This window comes from Carlito syrichta, unplaced genomic scaffold (assembly GCF_000164805.1).
Source record: "Carlito syrichta isolate Samal-C Ts95f unplaced genomic scaffold, Tarsius_syrichta-2.0.1 Scaffold306749, whole genome shotgun sequence".
Lineage (NCBI taxonomy): Eukaryota > Metazoa > Chordata > Mammalia > Primates > Tarsiidae > Carlito > Carlito syrichta.
Genome location: NW_007250845.1, coordinates 108,509 through 125,138, shown reverse-complemented (window position 1 = coordinate 125,138; position 16,630 = coordinate 108,509). Strand labels below are relative to the sequence as shown.

Genomic DNA, 16,630 nt, shown 5'->3' with positions numbered 1-16,630 from the left:
CCTTAACCTGCTGGGCTCAGGCGATCCTTCTGCCTCAGCCTTCCAAGTAGCTGGAACTGCAGGCATGCACCACCATGCCTGGCTAATTTTTTGATTTATTGTAGAGATAAGGTCTTGCCAAGTTGCCTGTGCTGGTTTCGAACCCATGGGCTCAGGCAATCCTCTCACCTCGGCCTCCCAAAGTGCTGGGATTAACTTCTTATTAATAAGTTAAAAGATCCTTGCCTGGGCTCGGTGGCTCAGCCTGTAATCCCAGCAATAAAAAAAAAATAGCCAGGCGTGGTAGTGTGTGTCTGTAGTTTCAGTTACTTGAAAGGCTGAGGCGGAAGGATCGCTGGAGCCGAGAAGGTCGATGCTGAGGTGACTGTGAGCGTTTGTGCCGCTGCACTCCAGCCTGGGAGGAGTGAGACTCCAACTCAAAAAAATGAAAAAAAAAAGATCCTTGACACATGTTCATTCTATATTTTTATGAGCCATGTTGTAAGTTTTCTGAAAATTATGCTTTGAGGGTGATAATGGTTATGTATTTTTTTCCCAAGTTAAAAATGATAGCTACTGCATTAAAAACAAAAACAAAACAACCCCATGTGTGTATCTTCTAGCATGTAAAGCGCTTTCTTTCTCACCTTTGGTCGTATTTTGACCTGGAATTTCAAGGTTGTTCTGTGAGGAAGTTGAGCTGGTGAGGTTCATGCCACTTAACCACTAAGGGACTCAGACCCAGGCTGAAAAGGGACATGGCCCCCAGGTCACCCACGCCTAAAGCGACAGAACCAAGATGGCGCCAGAGCAGCGCTGTTGTCATGGGCTCCCCCTCCTGTCTCCGCTTTCCACACCTGTTTGTCTTCGTGGAATCTGGTGAAAATGAACACCAAGAGCAGCCCGCAGATGGAAGGATACCCAGGTGGAGGTGGCTGGATGGGGGTGCTGAGTGGGCCCCTTTAGTTTCTCCTGACCCTGCCAACGGCAGTCCCTCCTCATGGGCAAGGGCTTCCCAATCCTGAATCCCCAGACCCCTAGGGGCCCTCTCTCAGTGTAGCACTAGAACCCAGAGCGATTCGCAACATTTCAGAAAGCTTAAGGGAGCTCGTACATCTCACCGTGACAGGCCTGCCGGACTAAATGAAATGTCATTTCTCTCCTTTTTGGCTGGAGTTCTGTCGGTGCAGTCTGGCTGCCCTGCTTATCTTGGGCTGATCAGGAGCCCTGATTGGACCTTCTGTGCGTCCTTGACAAATAAAAATGAGTGATTACTTAATAAATGCAATTGGTTTGGCAGATGCAGCCTTTCAGAGCATGGCTCTGTGGTGCTCAGAAGAGCTTCACAGAAGGGGTTCTCAGGGACACCGGGGTGGGGACTTGCTGGCCCATAAGGACTGGTTCGGCCGGGCCCCTTCCCAAGGAGATAGAAAACAGTGACCCCAGGCCCCCTGGCATCTCAGTCTGGGGCTGAGAACTTGACCTGGGGCAAGGTCCCACTCAATGCCAACAGGTACTGAGTACAGGAGTGTCTGTTTCACCCCAGAAACACGGCGGGGCTGGAGACCTGGTGTGGCAGGAGGGCATGGTGTCTGACACGTCTTCATCCTTAAAGGGATGCAGTGAGCCGGGCACAGTGGCTCAGGTCTGTAATCCCATCACTTTGGGAGGCTGCGGCGAGAGGATTGCCTGAGCCCAGGGGTTCAAGACTAGCCTGTGCAATTTGATGAGACCTTGTCTCTATGGTAAATCAGAAGAACTTAGCCGGGTGTGGTGGTGCGTGTCTGTAATTCTACTACATGGAAGACTGAAGTGGCCTGAGCCCAGCAGGTCAAGGCTGTGGTGGCCATGAACGTGTCACTGCAACTGCACTCCCACTTGGGCGATAGAGTAAGACTCCAACTCAAAAAAAAAAAAGGGTGTAATGAAAGCAAGTCTACTGACCTTCCAGGAGCAGTAGAAGGAGTCAGTAACAATGGGGCACTTATGAGAGGTCACCGGGGCACAGCACTGTGGCATCTCATTTACTTTCTCACTAACCCTCAAAACAGCACTGTTATTATTTCCATTCTGCTGAAGCTGGGCACATAAGCTACTTGTTGGAGGTCACAGAGCTCAACTGAGAAGGGCAGAGGTCAGGTTAGCTGGTGGACAGCGGTGCTTGCCAGAAGGCTGTGGAGTCTCTCAGCCAGTTGAGTCCTGGCTCGACCCTTTTCTAGCCCTGGGTAAGTTAAGTCTTGAGCCAGTTCCTTGTCTGCAAAATGAAGACCACATGTGTCCCTCCCTTCCCTTTGGGGACTGTTAATAAGGATATCAGCTGTTGGGACCAAGGTAGGCTCATTCTTGATGGTTTAATCTGGAGCCAGTTATAATTGATAGGGATTCAAAGTTGCTTAATGGGGTTCGAATGTGCATTGGAAGCATCCCAGAAAAACATGGAGAGATGTGGGTCTCGGTCGTGTTGAATGCAGTTCTTTAGTCGTGTGTTTGGCACCATTACAAGCACTGGCTATGCAGCAGAGCTGGTTTATGATATAGAAATGACACCTCGATAAAGCTGTTTAACACAACAGAGGTCCTAGCTGTCTTGGAATTTTATGATATTGGGCTAGATGGTCACTAATCAAATCATCACACAAATAGAGTGTTGGTACCATGAAGGAAAATCATGGTGTCCTGTGAGGGTGTGGGGAAGAGGAGCCTCATCTAGGAGGTCAGGGAAGGCTTCCCCTGGGAGGTGATGCTGGCCTGGGGTTGCAAGAGAGGGGGTGAGTGAGCCAGGCGAAGGGGAGATGGCAGGAGTGCTCCTGGCAGCGGGAATTGCATGTGCAAAGGTCCTGAGGTGGGGAAGCATGGAGTCCTTGGAGAAGAGAAAGTGAATGTGTCTGGAGTGTCAGTGTGAGATGAGGCCAGAGGGAGGCAGGGCCTGGCCATGTAGCACTTCTTTTGTAGACTGAGGAAAGGAGGTGAGTCTTCATTTAAGATCCTAATCCTGTGGTCCCCATGCCAGGGGCCCTGGCTCCTCCCCAGTGACTGGGATATGTTTGTTAGAGACGTGGGGTCCAGCCAAGGCTGAGAGGAATGCCAAGTGCTGCATGTGTCCAGGGGCTCAGCTCTCTGGGCTGAGCATTTCTTTGTCCCCTGGAAAGCTGCTGACAAACCCTCTGTGGGCCCAGCCTGGCTCTCTTCAGCAGCTGTTCCCTTGCTGGGACGAGGCTTTTAGCTTTAATAAAAAAGGGAGTAGAGATAAGAAGCCTGCCTCGCCAGGGAGGGCAGCAGTGACAGGATGATTTAAATGGCCTCTCTAGTGTCATTGCTTCTGTGCAGACATCATAAATCAGATTAGCATTGGGCTCTGGCGGGTGGGGCCTGGGAAGAGGCGAGAGGGGCCTGGAACCCTCAGGGCCATCCCAGAGGATGACAATTCTCAGCCCCAGCCCTGTTCTCTGGAGAAGGGGTCCCCCGACCCTGCAGCTTTGCAGCCTATTCTCAGCTATGGGGCAAATAGGAAGAAAGATAAGAGAGTAAGGGGTGGGGCGAGAGTGAGGGGCGGGTGTTGGGGGGGATGGAGGGACTGTTAGTAACTCCTCCCTTACCATGCATACCACCACCTTGGAACTTTTTAAAAAAACTCTTGATACCTGGCATCGCCCACCTGGTTTCTGAGTTCTGGGAGATTTTGATCTGTAACTAAAGTTAAGAGGGACCAGATTGGTGTGCTTAGTTTACATTTTTTTTTTTGAGTCAGGGTCTCACTCTGCTATCCAGGCTGGATATCTAGGCTGGAATGTAGTGGCACGATCATGGCTCACCGCAGCCTTGACCTCCAGGGTTCAGGCGATCTTCCCTCCTCAGCTTCATGAGTAGCTGGGACTACAGGCATGCGCCACCATGCCTGGCTAATTTATTTTATTCTCTTGTAGAGACCAGTTCTTGCTATGTTGCCTAGGTAGGTCTCGAACTCCTGGCCTCAAGCAGTCCTCCCACCTTGGCCTCCCAAAGTGCTGGAATTCACAGGCATGAGCCACCACCCCCAACCTTAGCTTCCATTTAAACTCAAGAAGTAGGCCATCGCAAATCATCCCTCTCACCACGACCGCTCAGGCCCATCCAGCCCCTCCAGCCTCTCCATGAAAGCGACCAGATTGAGTGGAAGCCCCTGAGACAGGTGTGTGTGGATGGGAGCTCCCACCCACCCCCTTCTCTTTCAGATCTCACGCCTCCTGGGCAAGATGTACAGTGAGATGATCTTCGTCCACGGCTTCGTGCACTGTGACCCCCACCCCGGCAATGTGCTGGTGCGGATGCGCCCAGGCACGGGCAAGGCAGAGGTCATCCTGCTGGACCATGGGCTTTACCAGGTAGGAGAGGCCTTTCCCACCAGCCCAGAACTGGGAGGTGGAGGGATGGTCGAGGCAGCTGCAGATCGCCCTGCCTGCCCCTCGGGGCTGTCATTTTGTCCCAGTCTCACTGTCACAGGGCTCTCTGAGTTTCCGCTTCCTCCTCAGCGAGCTGAGGTAGGCACCTGCCTCAGAGGCTGTTGTGAGGAGTGGATTAGAATTTGCCTGTAGGTGGCCCTGCCTTCCCAGGGGGCGCAGGCCAGCCCAGACCGGGCAAGTGAGCTGCCATGAGTGTGAGCTGGAACTTCAGGGACAGGGGTCGCTGCACTCCACTCCAGCCAGGATGTGGCCTGTACAACGGGAAGAAGGACGGGCAGCTGGCGGGGCTGGGTGATCTCAGATGCTGCCCTCCCAAAGCAGAGCTGGTTTGAGCGAGCCATGAGCTCTTGCCTGGAAGCTGGGGAGGGCCCTGTCTGTCTGGGACCCGGGGCCTGGCTTGACTCCATGAGGCAGATGGTCCTGGGCGAGGTTTCCCTGACAGGCTTCTGCTTCTTTCTGCAGGGCCCTGATCCCATGTCCTGAAAGCGGGGCCTCCTCTGAAAGGCTCCACGAAGTAGGATGTGGGGCTTAAGGTGGGCTAGCAGCTGTCACGTGTGGCCCCCAAGGGAATGATGGCGCAGACACAATAGAAGCTCACGTGCCAGCTCCCGCATCAGTCCTGGGTGGGAGGGAGAGTCCGCGGACTCTGCTCCCAGGCCTGGCTGGAGGTGGGGGTGCTGTCAGCCAGCAGTGGGGCAAGGGCTCGGAGAGTCACACGTGGGAACAGTTCTGTGGGCTGAGCCTAGAAGTGGAGCTTCTGTCATGGTCTGCGGGCCAGAGCTCAGGCAGGGGGCCACGTCTGACTTCCAGGGAGGCTGGAAGTAACCTGTGCCCAGGAAGAAGAGGAGGGTCTAGGCTTTGGTGGGCAGTTAGCCATCTCTGTCCCTCAAGACCAAGGCTCACCAAACAGCCACTTTGAGCTTGGACCTTCAAGGATGGCTGAGCTTTCAGGGAGAAGCAGACGTTGTAGGAAGGCGTGGTCTCAGTGACCCCTTTGCAGTGGTCAGTGTCAGCTGGAGACCTGGACCTCGGGTGGGGAGAGGAGGCTCAGGTCCCGCCGCTCCCGCCCCCACAGGTACTCACGGAGGAGTTCCGCCTGAACTACTGCCACCTCTGGCAGTCTCTGATCTGGACTGACATGAAGCAGGTGAAGGAGTACAGCCAGCGCCTGGGCGCCGGGGATCTCTACCCACTGTTCGCCTGCATGCTGACAGCCCGCTCATGGGACTCGGTCAACAGGGGCATCAGCCAAGCTCCAGTCACTGCCACTGAGGTAGGGGGCTCTGATGCAGGGGGCAGGGCTGGGGATGGCACGTGGACCCCTTCCAACTAGGGCCTGAGAGTCTAGCCTGGGAGGCTGGAGGGTGAGGAGGGGCAGAACTGGAGCCAGACTGGATGAGATGGAGTGACAGGGGACACAGAACCCTGGGTGGAAGGAGGGAAGGTGAGGGGCTCACTGCGTCCCCTGAGAGTAGGAACGAGGTCACGCTCCCTTGACAAACCAGCCTTCTGCAGCTTGGCGTCAACCAGCTCACACGAGATTCCAGGCATCCACCCTCAGGGACTGCCTCAACGTCTGGCAGCACTTGGCCTGTTGTGCCCTGCCGGCCTGTGGCTCCTGCAAGGCTCCCCTGGGGAGAGCCCTTCACTTCCAGGTGGCACTCAGGCTGGGCTACTCCTCTTGTCTCACAGCCTGTCTTGTCTTTACCTGTGGCTCGTGTCCCCCGGCACCTAGACAAGTGTCCCCAACTCCCCATACCCACCTCTGCACGTGACTGAAGCTTGCAGGGCAAGCTCGTGCTTCCTGGCCCAGGGTGGACTCCCCTCCAGGAGGCTTCTCCAGCCCCCACGGAATTCTCTCGTCTGTCAGTTTGCCAGACCCCCCCAGACTTATCCAAATCCATGTAGGGGATGGACTTGGGCTTCCACTCCACTGAGGCCCCTGCCCACCAAGGGACAGAGTTCTACATGTAGTCAGAGCCCTGGGCGCAGTTCAGCTCCTCCTCCTCCTGCTGTCGTGACCTTGGGTAGTTCTCATTGTCCTCTTTGAGCCTAAGGTAAGCTGCCCTCCCTGTCGGCTGCTGTGTGGTAGGTGGCTTTAGGAATGGCTATATCCAGCTTCTCAAACGATGTCCTCAAAGAGGCCATCTCTCATCATCTCTTGGTTCCACTCTCCTCCAAGTTGATGTCGTTCTCCAGGAAGTTTGGTGGCAAAGATGACCACCAGTTGCTCCGGGCCTCCACGTCTTTGAAGACTGTCATCTCAGAAGAAGATAGTCCCCCCTCCTTTGAAAAATAGGGCTGATGGGAATGGTAATTTCTGCTTTATTTATTTGTTTGAGTCAGGGGTCTCGCTCTGCTACCCAGACTAGAGTGCAGTGCAGTGGCACAATGACGCAGCCTCAACCTCCTGGGCTCAGATGATCCTTCTGTCTCAGCCTCCCGAGTAGCTGGGACTATACCTGCTGTCCACTATTAGCTGTCACCATGCCCAGCTAATTAAAAAAATTTTTTTTTTTTGTAGAGAAGGGTCTCACTATATTGCCTAGACTGGTCTTGAACTCCTGGGCTCAAACAGTCCTCCCACCTGGGCCTCCCAAAGTGCTAGGATTAATTTCTGCTTTATTGATGGTGCATGTAAAGTGCCTCTCATAGTTCTTGAAGTTCATTCACTCAGCAAACATTTGTTTTTGCCAGACTATGAGTTGGGATCTGCGGATACCATGATGAACAGGCAGACATGCCTTTCGTGTAATTTACACTCTGATTAAGGGAGATGAAAGAGTAAACAGGGAACAATCAGGCGAGTGAACTAACTGCAGGCTGAGGGTACCACGGAGGAAACAAGCAGGGTGCCGAGGTGAGGGGCGGCGTTCAGAGAAGACCCCACTGAGGAGTCAGCATTGAAGCTGAGGCCCAAAGGACAAGGAAGGCACCAGCCCCAGGAAGAGCCTGGAAGATGCCTCCTAGGCACGCTGAGGCCCAGGAATGAAAAGAGCTTAATGAAGTCCGGAGTGTGGTAAGGATGGAGGAATGAGAGGAGTTTAGAGCCAGAAGAGCACCGCATACGGCCTCAGCAGCCACGGAAACAAGTTTGGATTAATTCTCAGTGCAGAGTAAAGCCTTGGACAGGCTTTGAGCAGGAGAGGGGGTGCTCAGACTTGTTATATTTGTTTAAGTTGAGGTCTTGCTCTGTTGCCCAGTCCGGAGTTTAGTGGAATGATTGCTGCAGCCTCAACCTCCTGGGCGCAGGTAGTCCTTCCTTCTTAATCCCTTAAGTGGCCGGGACTGCAGGCCCATGCCACCACATCCAGCTAATCTTAAAATTTTTTTTTGTAGACATGGGGTCTCACTATGCTGCTCAGGCTGGGTGACTTGTTATTTTTTGTTTTTATTTTTTGAATTGGAGTCTCACTCTGTTGCCCAGGCTGGAGTGCAGTGGCACGCTCACGGCCATCCCAGTGTTGACCTGCTGGACTCTGGCGATCCTTCCGCCACAGCCTTCCAAGTAGTCGAAACTACTCGCCTGGCTAATTTTTGATTTATTGTAGAGACGAGGTCTTGCCAAGTTGCTTGGGCTGATCTTGAACCCATGGGCTCAGGCAATCCACTCGCCTCGATCTCCCAAAGTGCTGGGATTACAGGCTGAGCTACCGAGCCTGACTGACTTATTATTTTTAAGAGTCTCTCTAGTGGGCTGAAATGGGTGGTAGTGATCCTTGAGGAGGCTCAACCAGGCATCCAGGTTGGGAGACCTGGAGGCTCAGATGACACGGGGGACACCAGAGATGGACGGAAACAGGTGGGGCTGAGGGGAGGGAGATGAGGCTGAGACTGTGTGGAGGAGGCAGGTGGTACTATTCAGGATGCACTATGGGGTGGGGAGGGTGCCATTACCTGTCATAGGGAAGATGAGGAAGGGCACAGAGGTGGGGGTGGTTAGTAGTTGTCTTGAGCAGATAGAGATGTTGTGGGCAGTTAAGACGAGCTCGAAGAAGTCTGGGCTCAAGGTGGAAATCCTGGAGTCTCCACATATGGAGGATGGACGAGGTCACATGGCATGTTGCAGGGTCTCAGTGTATGATACCTGGTTTTACTAACTAGCTAGAACTTGCTTTTGGCATTCTCATTCATTCATAAAGAGCCCCTGCAAATGCCAGTCTTGGCCATAAGTCTCCAGGAAGCCTCTCCTCATCACCATTGCCAAAGTCATCCCTCAGTGTTGTGTTACTCAGGGGACAAGTTCCTCCTAGTCCTTATCTTTCTGCACATCCCAACTCTCACGCAGTGAATGCCTGGAGGGCAGGGACCTGGGCTTGTCCATCTTTTGATAAGGTCCCTGTCATCCTGGGACTTGATCTGGTGGAGGGGCATTTGGTGGCACTGGCTCCACCTGCTCACTTTGGACAACCCAGATGGAGGGTAACCTTAGCCCCTCTAGACCAGCTGCGCTGTGGGATCCACAGGCCCAGCCTTCCTGAGTCCTGCTCTTGATGAGAATTAGGGAACCTCCAACATTGCGTCTCAGAGAATGTTTCCCCCAACTGCAAGTGGCTTAAACAATAAGGAGTCTGTTCTCTGTATAAGTCGAAGCCTAGCGGCAGGTAGGAGGTCTAGGTGGGTCAACTCAGCAGATCAACTCTTGGGATTGTCTAGGCTTTCCATCACGGCTCCGAGATGGCTGTGACAGTACCAAGCTTGACATCTGCATTCAGCGGTGACCAGAGGCAGGAACATCATTTAAGAGCAAGAAAAAACCTTCCCCAGAGGTCCCCAACAGACTCATCCTCCTGTCTTACTGGCCAGATTGGGTCACATGTCCATGCCTAAACCCATCACTTGGCAAGGGGCTGAGAGCTCAGAGCCAGCCTTGGCTGAGATCAATCCAGATTCAGGGAGGGGCTCGGGCTCCAGCAGAGGATGACCCCCAAGGGGCCAAGTGAGCAAAACTGAGTGAAGGAGAATGGAGTGATGGCTGTTGGGTAGGCACACACAGACTCTACCAAGACACTTGCCGTCAGGATGTGTCTAAGCTTGGAGGCTGTCCTGCTCAAAGAGACGTCCTCGGGGCTTGGCCTGGGTAGATGATGGTGCTGAGGGGGACCAGGGCCAGGCCAGTTCCTTCCTTGTGGAGGGGGGTCCCCATGGTGAGGGGACCGGGTCCCACCATAACTCTCAAGCAGGGCGACCTGTGGCTGTGGCAGCAGACGCCTCTTAGTGTCTGGCTATATGTTGCGATGTTCCAGTCTGATAGCTCCTGCCTGAGAGACATTTCGAGCTTTGCAGCGACTTAGTTATCAGCAGAACACGTACTCCTGAAAGGATGGTGAGGTCTGTTTCTGCTGTGGAAAGCAGCTTGGGGAGAAGCCTTTGGCCGCACTCCTGGACCCCTCGTCGCTTTCTGGCACCAAGCGCTTTCCCAAACCTCGTCTCTCATGACCCTTGTGTTGCTGCTGGGAGGTGCGCACAGGGGTTACTGGCATCCCCAGCTTCTGGATGAGGACACTGAGTCGAATAAGATGAAGGGACTCACTCAGGGTCACGCAGCCCGGCTGTGAGGGGGAGAGGCAGTGTCGGCAGGTGGGGAGGGTCCGGGCTCGGGAGGTGGCCTGCCCGGGTTAGCCCCTGACTCACCACTTACTTGCTGTGGACCTTGGGCAGATTACTTAATGCCTCGGTGCTTCAGTTTCCTCATCTGAAATGGGGCTAACACACTCAGCCAGATAGGGTAGTAGGAAGGATTAAATAAGCGAAGACATGTGAGCACTGTCAGTGGTTGGCTCCCTTAGCAAATGGTCAGTGTGTGTTTCCTGTTACCGTCACCGCCATCATCACTGTTGTCATCATTGCCATCCTCACCGTCATCGTCACCATCATCGTCGTCTTCGTCACTTCTGTCACCATCGTCATCGTCGTCATTTTTCCGGAGACTGAAAAGGGCTCAGAGTCACGTTGTCACACTCAGGATTCTGGCTGGGGGCAGTTACCTGCCTAGAGCTGAGCAGAGGACAGGGACCGGGACAGGAGGGAAGGCAGACCCTACACTTACACACCAGGCAGGGCAAGGGCTGTGGAGATGACCAGCGAAGTGCTAGCCCTAGGTACTGCACCGGGGTCCTCGGGACCTTGGGGCCAGGCTGGTGGGTGCTGGATATGGGGCAGGGCTACAGGGCTTTGGCGTCGGATTGGGGTCAGGAAGCCAGGCCTGTGCCCTGAATTAACCTGGGCTTGGCTGGTGGGAGGTGGAGGCATGTGGGGGGCAGGGGCAGTTCTCAGCTGGCACCACTTCCAGGACTCCTCCTGGGCCCAACCTGAAGCTGGTGGTCAGTGGAGAAGCCTTAGAGAGTACCTGCCCCTCTCGATGTGTCCTGTGCTTGTCAGGAATTGGGCCGAGACATCCCCTCCAGGTTCTTCAGGCTACACAGCCCATCGTGCTAGACTTCTCTGCTTGTTTGATTATTCTCTGATGTTTTGTGGAGATGGGATCGTCCTATGTTTCCTAGGCTGGTCTCAAACTCCTGCCCTCAAGTCATCCTCCTGTCTCAGCCTCCCAAAATCCTGGGATTATAGGCGTGAACCAGCATCCCCAGCCCTAGACTCCCCTTTGGGGAGTGCTCCTGGCGATGCCGACAGCTGTGCCTGGAGCTCCCCCCTGGGGCTTCCTTGCAGCCCCTCCGGTCACAGGCTGCTGGACCCCTGGCCCCATGGCCCCACCGCCCACTCTGACCATCCATCGTTTCTCCCCACCGCTGCCTCAGGACTCAGAGATCCGCAACAACGCGGCCAACTACCTCCCTGAGATCAGCCAGCTCCTCAACCACGTGCCACGCCAGATGCTGCTCATCTTCAAAACCAACGACCTGCTGCGGGGCATCGAGGCTGCCCTGGGCACCCGCGCTAGCGCCAGCTCCTTCCTCAACATGTCACGCTGCTGCGTCAGGGCACTGGCTGAGTGAGTGCGGGCTCCCGGACCTGCCCCAGGGTCCCACGTGTGCCTCGGCTTCCCTCACCTGTCCGCAGGACCCTGCCTCAGCTTCCCAACCTCCAGCTCTCCCCGCGGGAAAAGTAAGGGGCAAAAAGCCGCTCCAGTCCCTTCGCCAATGCCTCGGCAGTGTTTTGGGTGGTCCTGGGACTGCCTGTACTTGTCCTGTGGTGGGTTCTGGGACCTCACCCTCCCAGTCCAGCTTTCCGGAGGGGGGGGGTCTTGCCCTCAGGAACGTGCACACTGTTTTCCAAGAGTCTCCGCCCCATCCAAGTGTCTCCTGGGCTTGGGATCAGGAAGCCCCGCTGGGTATTTCTCCTCTAATGGGTCTGGGACTCTGCGGACCAGTGTTCTTTTTCCTGCAGGTGAGACGGACTTAGGAGAGTGTGGCCAGCAGACCCTCTCGGGGTCTGATCTTTTCAGATGCCTCAGCATCTTTGGGTATTCATGAGGGAGAGAAGCGTGCTTCCTCAGGAAAGCATTTCCAGAGGAGTGAGCATTCTAGGTCCTGCAACTGAGGGGTTAACATGTCAGAAGGGCATGCTCTGGCTAAATGCTCTCTTGCCCAAAAGAGGGGGCCTGCACTGTGCTCAACTCCCAGTCCACCCATCCCAGACACGGGATGGGTCCCTCTGGAGAGCTGTCTAGGGGAGGGAGATTTGCCCACATATATCACGTGCCCACTACCAAATATCAAATTAGTTTACAACAAAATATACTGCACACGGAAAGGGATGACATGATTTATTCTTCCTCAGAGGGTTCTGGAAATGCAGTCTTGAATAGGTCATCATCATAAACACCAATTTTCATCATGTCCTTTTGTTGGCGAGGAAGGGATTGAGCTGGGCAGAATCTGTAATGGCCTCAGCCTCCCAGGACCACCTGACCAGGTTTCCAAGTGATTCTTATCCTCAGAAAGTTTGAGAAGACCTTGATTATATTTGAGTTTGGGGATTCTGGATTGCCATGTTTATTATAGTTTTGGGAAAAGAAACATTGGAATGTTCTACCCAGTGGGTGTGTCAGATCTCTGATGCCCTGTAAAACCACTATTTTTGCCTATCCTGTGTATGTGAACACTCCTTTGGAATATCTGAGTTCATCTGGCCCTGGCTTAGCCAGTGGTATGATCATGTAACCAAGAGTGGTCCCCAGGGGTAGACACCGTTGCAGCCATGAGTTCACTGCTTGGTTGGCCAAAGCTTGGTCAAAGAACCCTGAAGTTGTATGGAAGTCGATTTTGTGGGAGGGGAGTGTAGCTCTGAAGGGGCTGGAGAACAGGTTCTCTCTGCCTGCCGTGTCTCTCCCAAAGGAAGTCATGCCTCAGCAAGGTGGCTTGGCCTCTGGGGGCAGACTCTGCTGCCGCCATGAGTTCCCTGCTTGGTTGGCCACAGCCACCGTCTTCAGGGTTTCTACGTGACACAGAGCTAGTGAGTCTTCTTTCTTCTTCCTCCCAGGCACCAGAAGAAGAACACCTGCTCCTTCCTCAGCAGGACCCGGATCTCCCTCAGCGAGGCCTTCCACCTGTGTCAGATTGATCTGTACGAGCTCGTCCTGCGTGTGAAGAGCTTGAGGCTGGCCGGCTGGCTCTCGACTCTGCTTTGCTGGCTCTTTCCTGCTCCCCACTGAGGGGCCTTGCCAGTGCGGCCCTGGGCTGGTGTCTTAGCACTCCTCAGTCCCTCATCCTGTCTTCCCCAGTTGCCCACGTTGCCACATGGGGCCTGCAACCCTGAGGTCATTGTCATGGCACCATCGTCTTCCACTTTTGGAATTCCCACATGTCGCCCTTGTCTTGGGGCCCACAAGCGGGTGTGGAATAGATCTCGCTTCTTCTCCAAGGAGAAGACATGCAGCTTACTCTCCCACTCCTGGTATGATCCGTTAGGTTAGATGTCCCCCACTTCTGGTGACCCTTTCTGTTGTCAGGATGGGTCATGGGTGCCAAAGAGGGCTCCTTGAACTTGTACGGAAGTTGATTTTGTCAGAGGGGAATGTGGCTCTCATGGGACTAGAGAACAGGTTTTCTTCCTGCTTGTCCCTCCCCAGAGGAAGTCACACCCCAGTGAGATGGCTTGGCCTCTGGTGGCAGATTCTGTTGCAGCCGTGAGTTCACTGCCATCACAGTGACCCCTTGCTGTTTTCTGTACTGTGTTGCAATAAAAACCTCTTCAAGGTTGCAGGGTTTGTCCATCCTGACCCATCAGCACCCCCAGCTAACCCCAATCACATGCCCGTCCAGAATGTGCCTGTGGTCCCTACCGAAGGCTGTGGTTCCTCTGGGTTGCTGCTTCCTCAGGGCTGCCAGGGAGACGGAGGAAGCAGAAGGTCAGGGCTTGGCTGGTGGGAGCTGTATTCTAAGTTGGGAGCAACTCCACAGTGGCCATCTGGTAAGACTGAACCTGAACGCCAAGTCCAATGTGACCCTCTGCTTGGCTTTTTGCCTCTGTAATCCTTCCAACCTGCAGGGCCACTTCCCCTGTGGGACCGCTTCCTGCTTCTTGGTGACTCTGAGACCTTGGATGAAGAAGTTAGGAAGCCCAAGACCAAGGACTCAGGCTTAGCTGAAACTCTGGGCTTGGAATTCCCCAGCTCTTGCCTCATTTCCTGTGGCCTGGACACCTACCTGTTTCTACTCATTTTCTCCCAACTTAACCCTTTGGTTCTCACTCAGTGACCTGAGTTTCAGTTCTGGGATTCTACCTGGTCCACCTCGTCCTCTGGGGATATTAGTGCTGAGACCTTGGACACTGTGGCTAGAGTTCCACTCCGAAATCTGTGTCACTCATCTGAACTGTGTTCTACCCCATTGCCTGCTGCCACCACTGCCCTGCCTCCAGCTCGGTTCCCTGCTCCTGTTTCTGGGACATCCCCTGACTCCTGTGTCTGCATGGTCTCCAGCCCCCCAAAAGCCCCGATCCAGCCAGTCTCAACTTTGACTGGACAGATGCTTATTATACCTGAGTCTCCCTGATCTTACTTCCCCCCACTCACAAGAGCAGAAAACCCTGAATTTGAGCCTCATTTTCTGTTCTCCTTATTTGCACCACAAGCACATTTTTCAGTGACCAGAGACGACTCTCTATTCTTTTGTTTCCTAAAGAATTAATTGTTCTTAGTGACCAGTTGGATGCACCCAGGGACCCGAGGGAATAATTTGCCATATCTGTTATTAATCATGAGGGTGCATGCTGCATATTATATTTTATGGTGTCTTTTATAGCCACCAAAGTAAATATCAGTGTCCTTTCTGCTCAAGGTAATGGTTACTTGCTTTTCCATCTGGGTATAATGGTTGGCTTCCTGCTGCCCTGAGATCTAAAATAACAGCAGGGTGCCAATGGGCCCTGCACCCAGAATAGTTATCCAGGGAGAGCAGAGAGGCAGGAAGAGTTGGGCATACAGGGCAGTAAGAAGACAGGAGGGGAAGAGGTGGATGTTTATTGAGGCCATGTCAGGCTCTGGAAATATATCATTGAATTGTCTCATCAGCTCTATGAGGAAGGGGTCATTAGTCTTGTCTTACGGAGGTGGGAACCAAAGCTCAGAGAGGTTTACTAAATTGCCTGTGGTCTCACAGCTACTGAGTGGTGGCCTTTGCTCTGTTTTTTATTCCACCGTGCTGTAGCATTACTCTTGCTCCTTGGGCTATCTCCTGTGCCTAAGTTTGGTCTCAAGTGTCCTGATTTCAAAGGAAATTGGATTTCTAGGAGTGGAGTGGAGTAGGGGGAGGGAGTAGATGAGTAAAGGAGACGAAGAGTCCTGGAAGATGTGGACTGAGGAGTCCAGGTGTTCCCCAAGGCCTAAGACAGGAGGCACCTGGACCCTACTCTAATTCTGCAGTCCAGTTTTGATATGACCACTTGCAGTTAGAGCAGACACTCTGGGCTTAGGGGCATAGTTCCCCATCAGACTGTTCTCACTTCAGATACAAGCTACAGAATTGGGGGTCCCCAGACCACCTGTACTTCTGACCAACTGACTACAAATTTGCCCAGGAATTCAAGACCCCTTCAGGGTCTATAGTTTGCTAGAATGACTGAAAAAACTCAGGAAAGCACATACAAAGGGTGCCAAAAAAAGTATGTACATTTTTAGAAAGGAAAAAACTATTAAAATTGTAATACTCAATATGTACCAATAACAAAAGATGAATACAAGTCACATATGACTTCTACAATTACAAGAAGTGTTCAGAGTGGTTACCACCAGCATCTGGACATTTCTGATTATGGGGAACAAAAGTAATATATAGATAATGTCTCTTAAAATGTGTATACATTTTTGGCACCCCTATACTTGTGATTCAGTTTTATTATAAAGGATACAATTCAGAAACAGCCAAATGAAGAGACGTGGAGGGGCCGTCTGGGAGGTCCTAGATGCAGAGTTTCCATGTCCTCTCCCCATGGGATCAAGGGACATCACTCTTTTGGCATCACCCTTGGTCCAGAGTTTTTGTTGGGGTTTCATCACATGGGTGCGATTGATTGAATCATGACCACATGAATGAACTTTCCCTCCCTGTAGGAGGTTAGGTTGATTTCATCCTATCCAGAGTCATCTAGTTAGTATAAACTCAGGTGTGAGCCAAGAGGCACACCACGAATAATCAAAATTAACCAGTCACTCGGGAAATCCCAGGGATTTGTCAGGATGAAGATCAGACAAGTTGTGACACTGCAACCACTCTGGTGTGTTCTTTTGCTGTGCTTGGGCTGAGGTGTGCTATTATCGACTGGCTGCTGGTCTGGACTTTATGCTCAGGCTAGGACTCCATCATCTCTGGAGTCTGGATCCTCTGGAGAACCCTCTCTCCTGGTCTCTGTGGTTCAGTGATAGCTCAGGTGGGCTCCATCCTGATTCCCTCTCCTGAGGGACTTGCCGTGTGGGCTGGCCTTGATTTGAGTTTGGTGCTTTCCAGTAAAATCCTGCAACGTTTTCCTCCCAATGTCTGTTAGGAAGGCACGGCCAGCTTACTTTGAAGAGCGTTTTCTCTTTTGTATTTTTATTTTTTTTGATTTGTGATTCTCACTCCGTCACCCAGGCTGGAATGCAGTGGCATGCTTATGGCTACCACAGCCTCAACTTGCTGGGCTCAGGCGATCCTTCTGCCTCAGCCTTCCAAGTAACTGGAGCTGCAGGTGCCCGGCTAATTTTTTTTCTTTTAAAAAATTGTATTATAGAGATGAGGTCTCGCCAAGTTGCCCAGGCTGGTCTCAAACCCCTG

The 16,630-nt window shown here is 53.1% G+C and overlaps 1 protein-coding gene across 2 annotated transcripts in view; it reads left to right on the top strand.

The window, feature by feature from the left end:
* ADCK1 (aarF domain containing kinase 1) overlaps positions 1-13,582 on the top strand; it is a 96,975-nt gene extending 83,393 nt beyond the window's left edge. For both annotated transcript variants that reach the window (XM_021715152.1, XM_008063326.2), the window contains 4 exons: positions 4,191-4,340; positions 5,494-5,691; positions 11,177-11,370; positions 12,861-13,582. In XM_021715152.1, the coding sequence (XP_021570827.1) occupies positions 4,191-4,340; positions 5,494-5,691; positions 11,177-11,370; positions 12,861-13,032 (714 nt within the window). In that variant the 3' untranslated portion in view covers positions 13,033-13,582. The remainder of the gene's footprint in view (positions 1-4,190; positions 4,341-5,493; positions 5,692-11,176; positions 11,371-12,860) is intronic.
* The last annotated feature ends 3,048 nt before the right edge of the window (positions 13,583-16,630 follow it).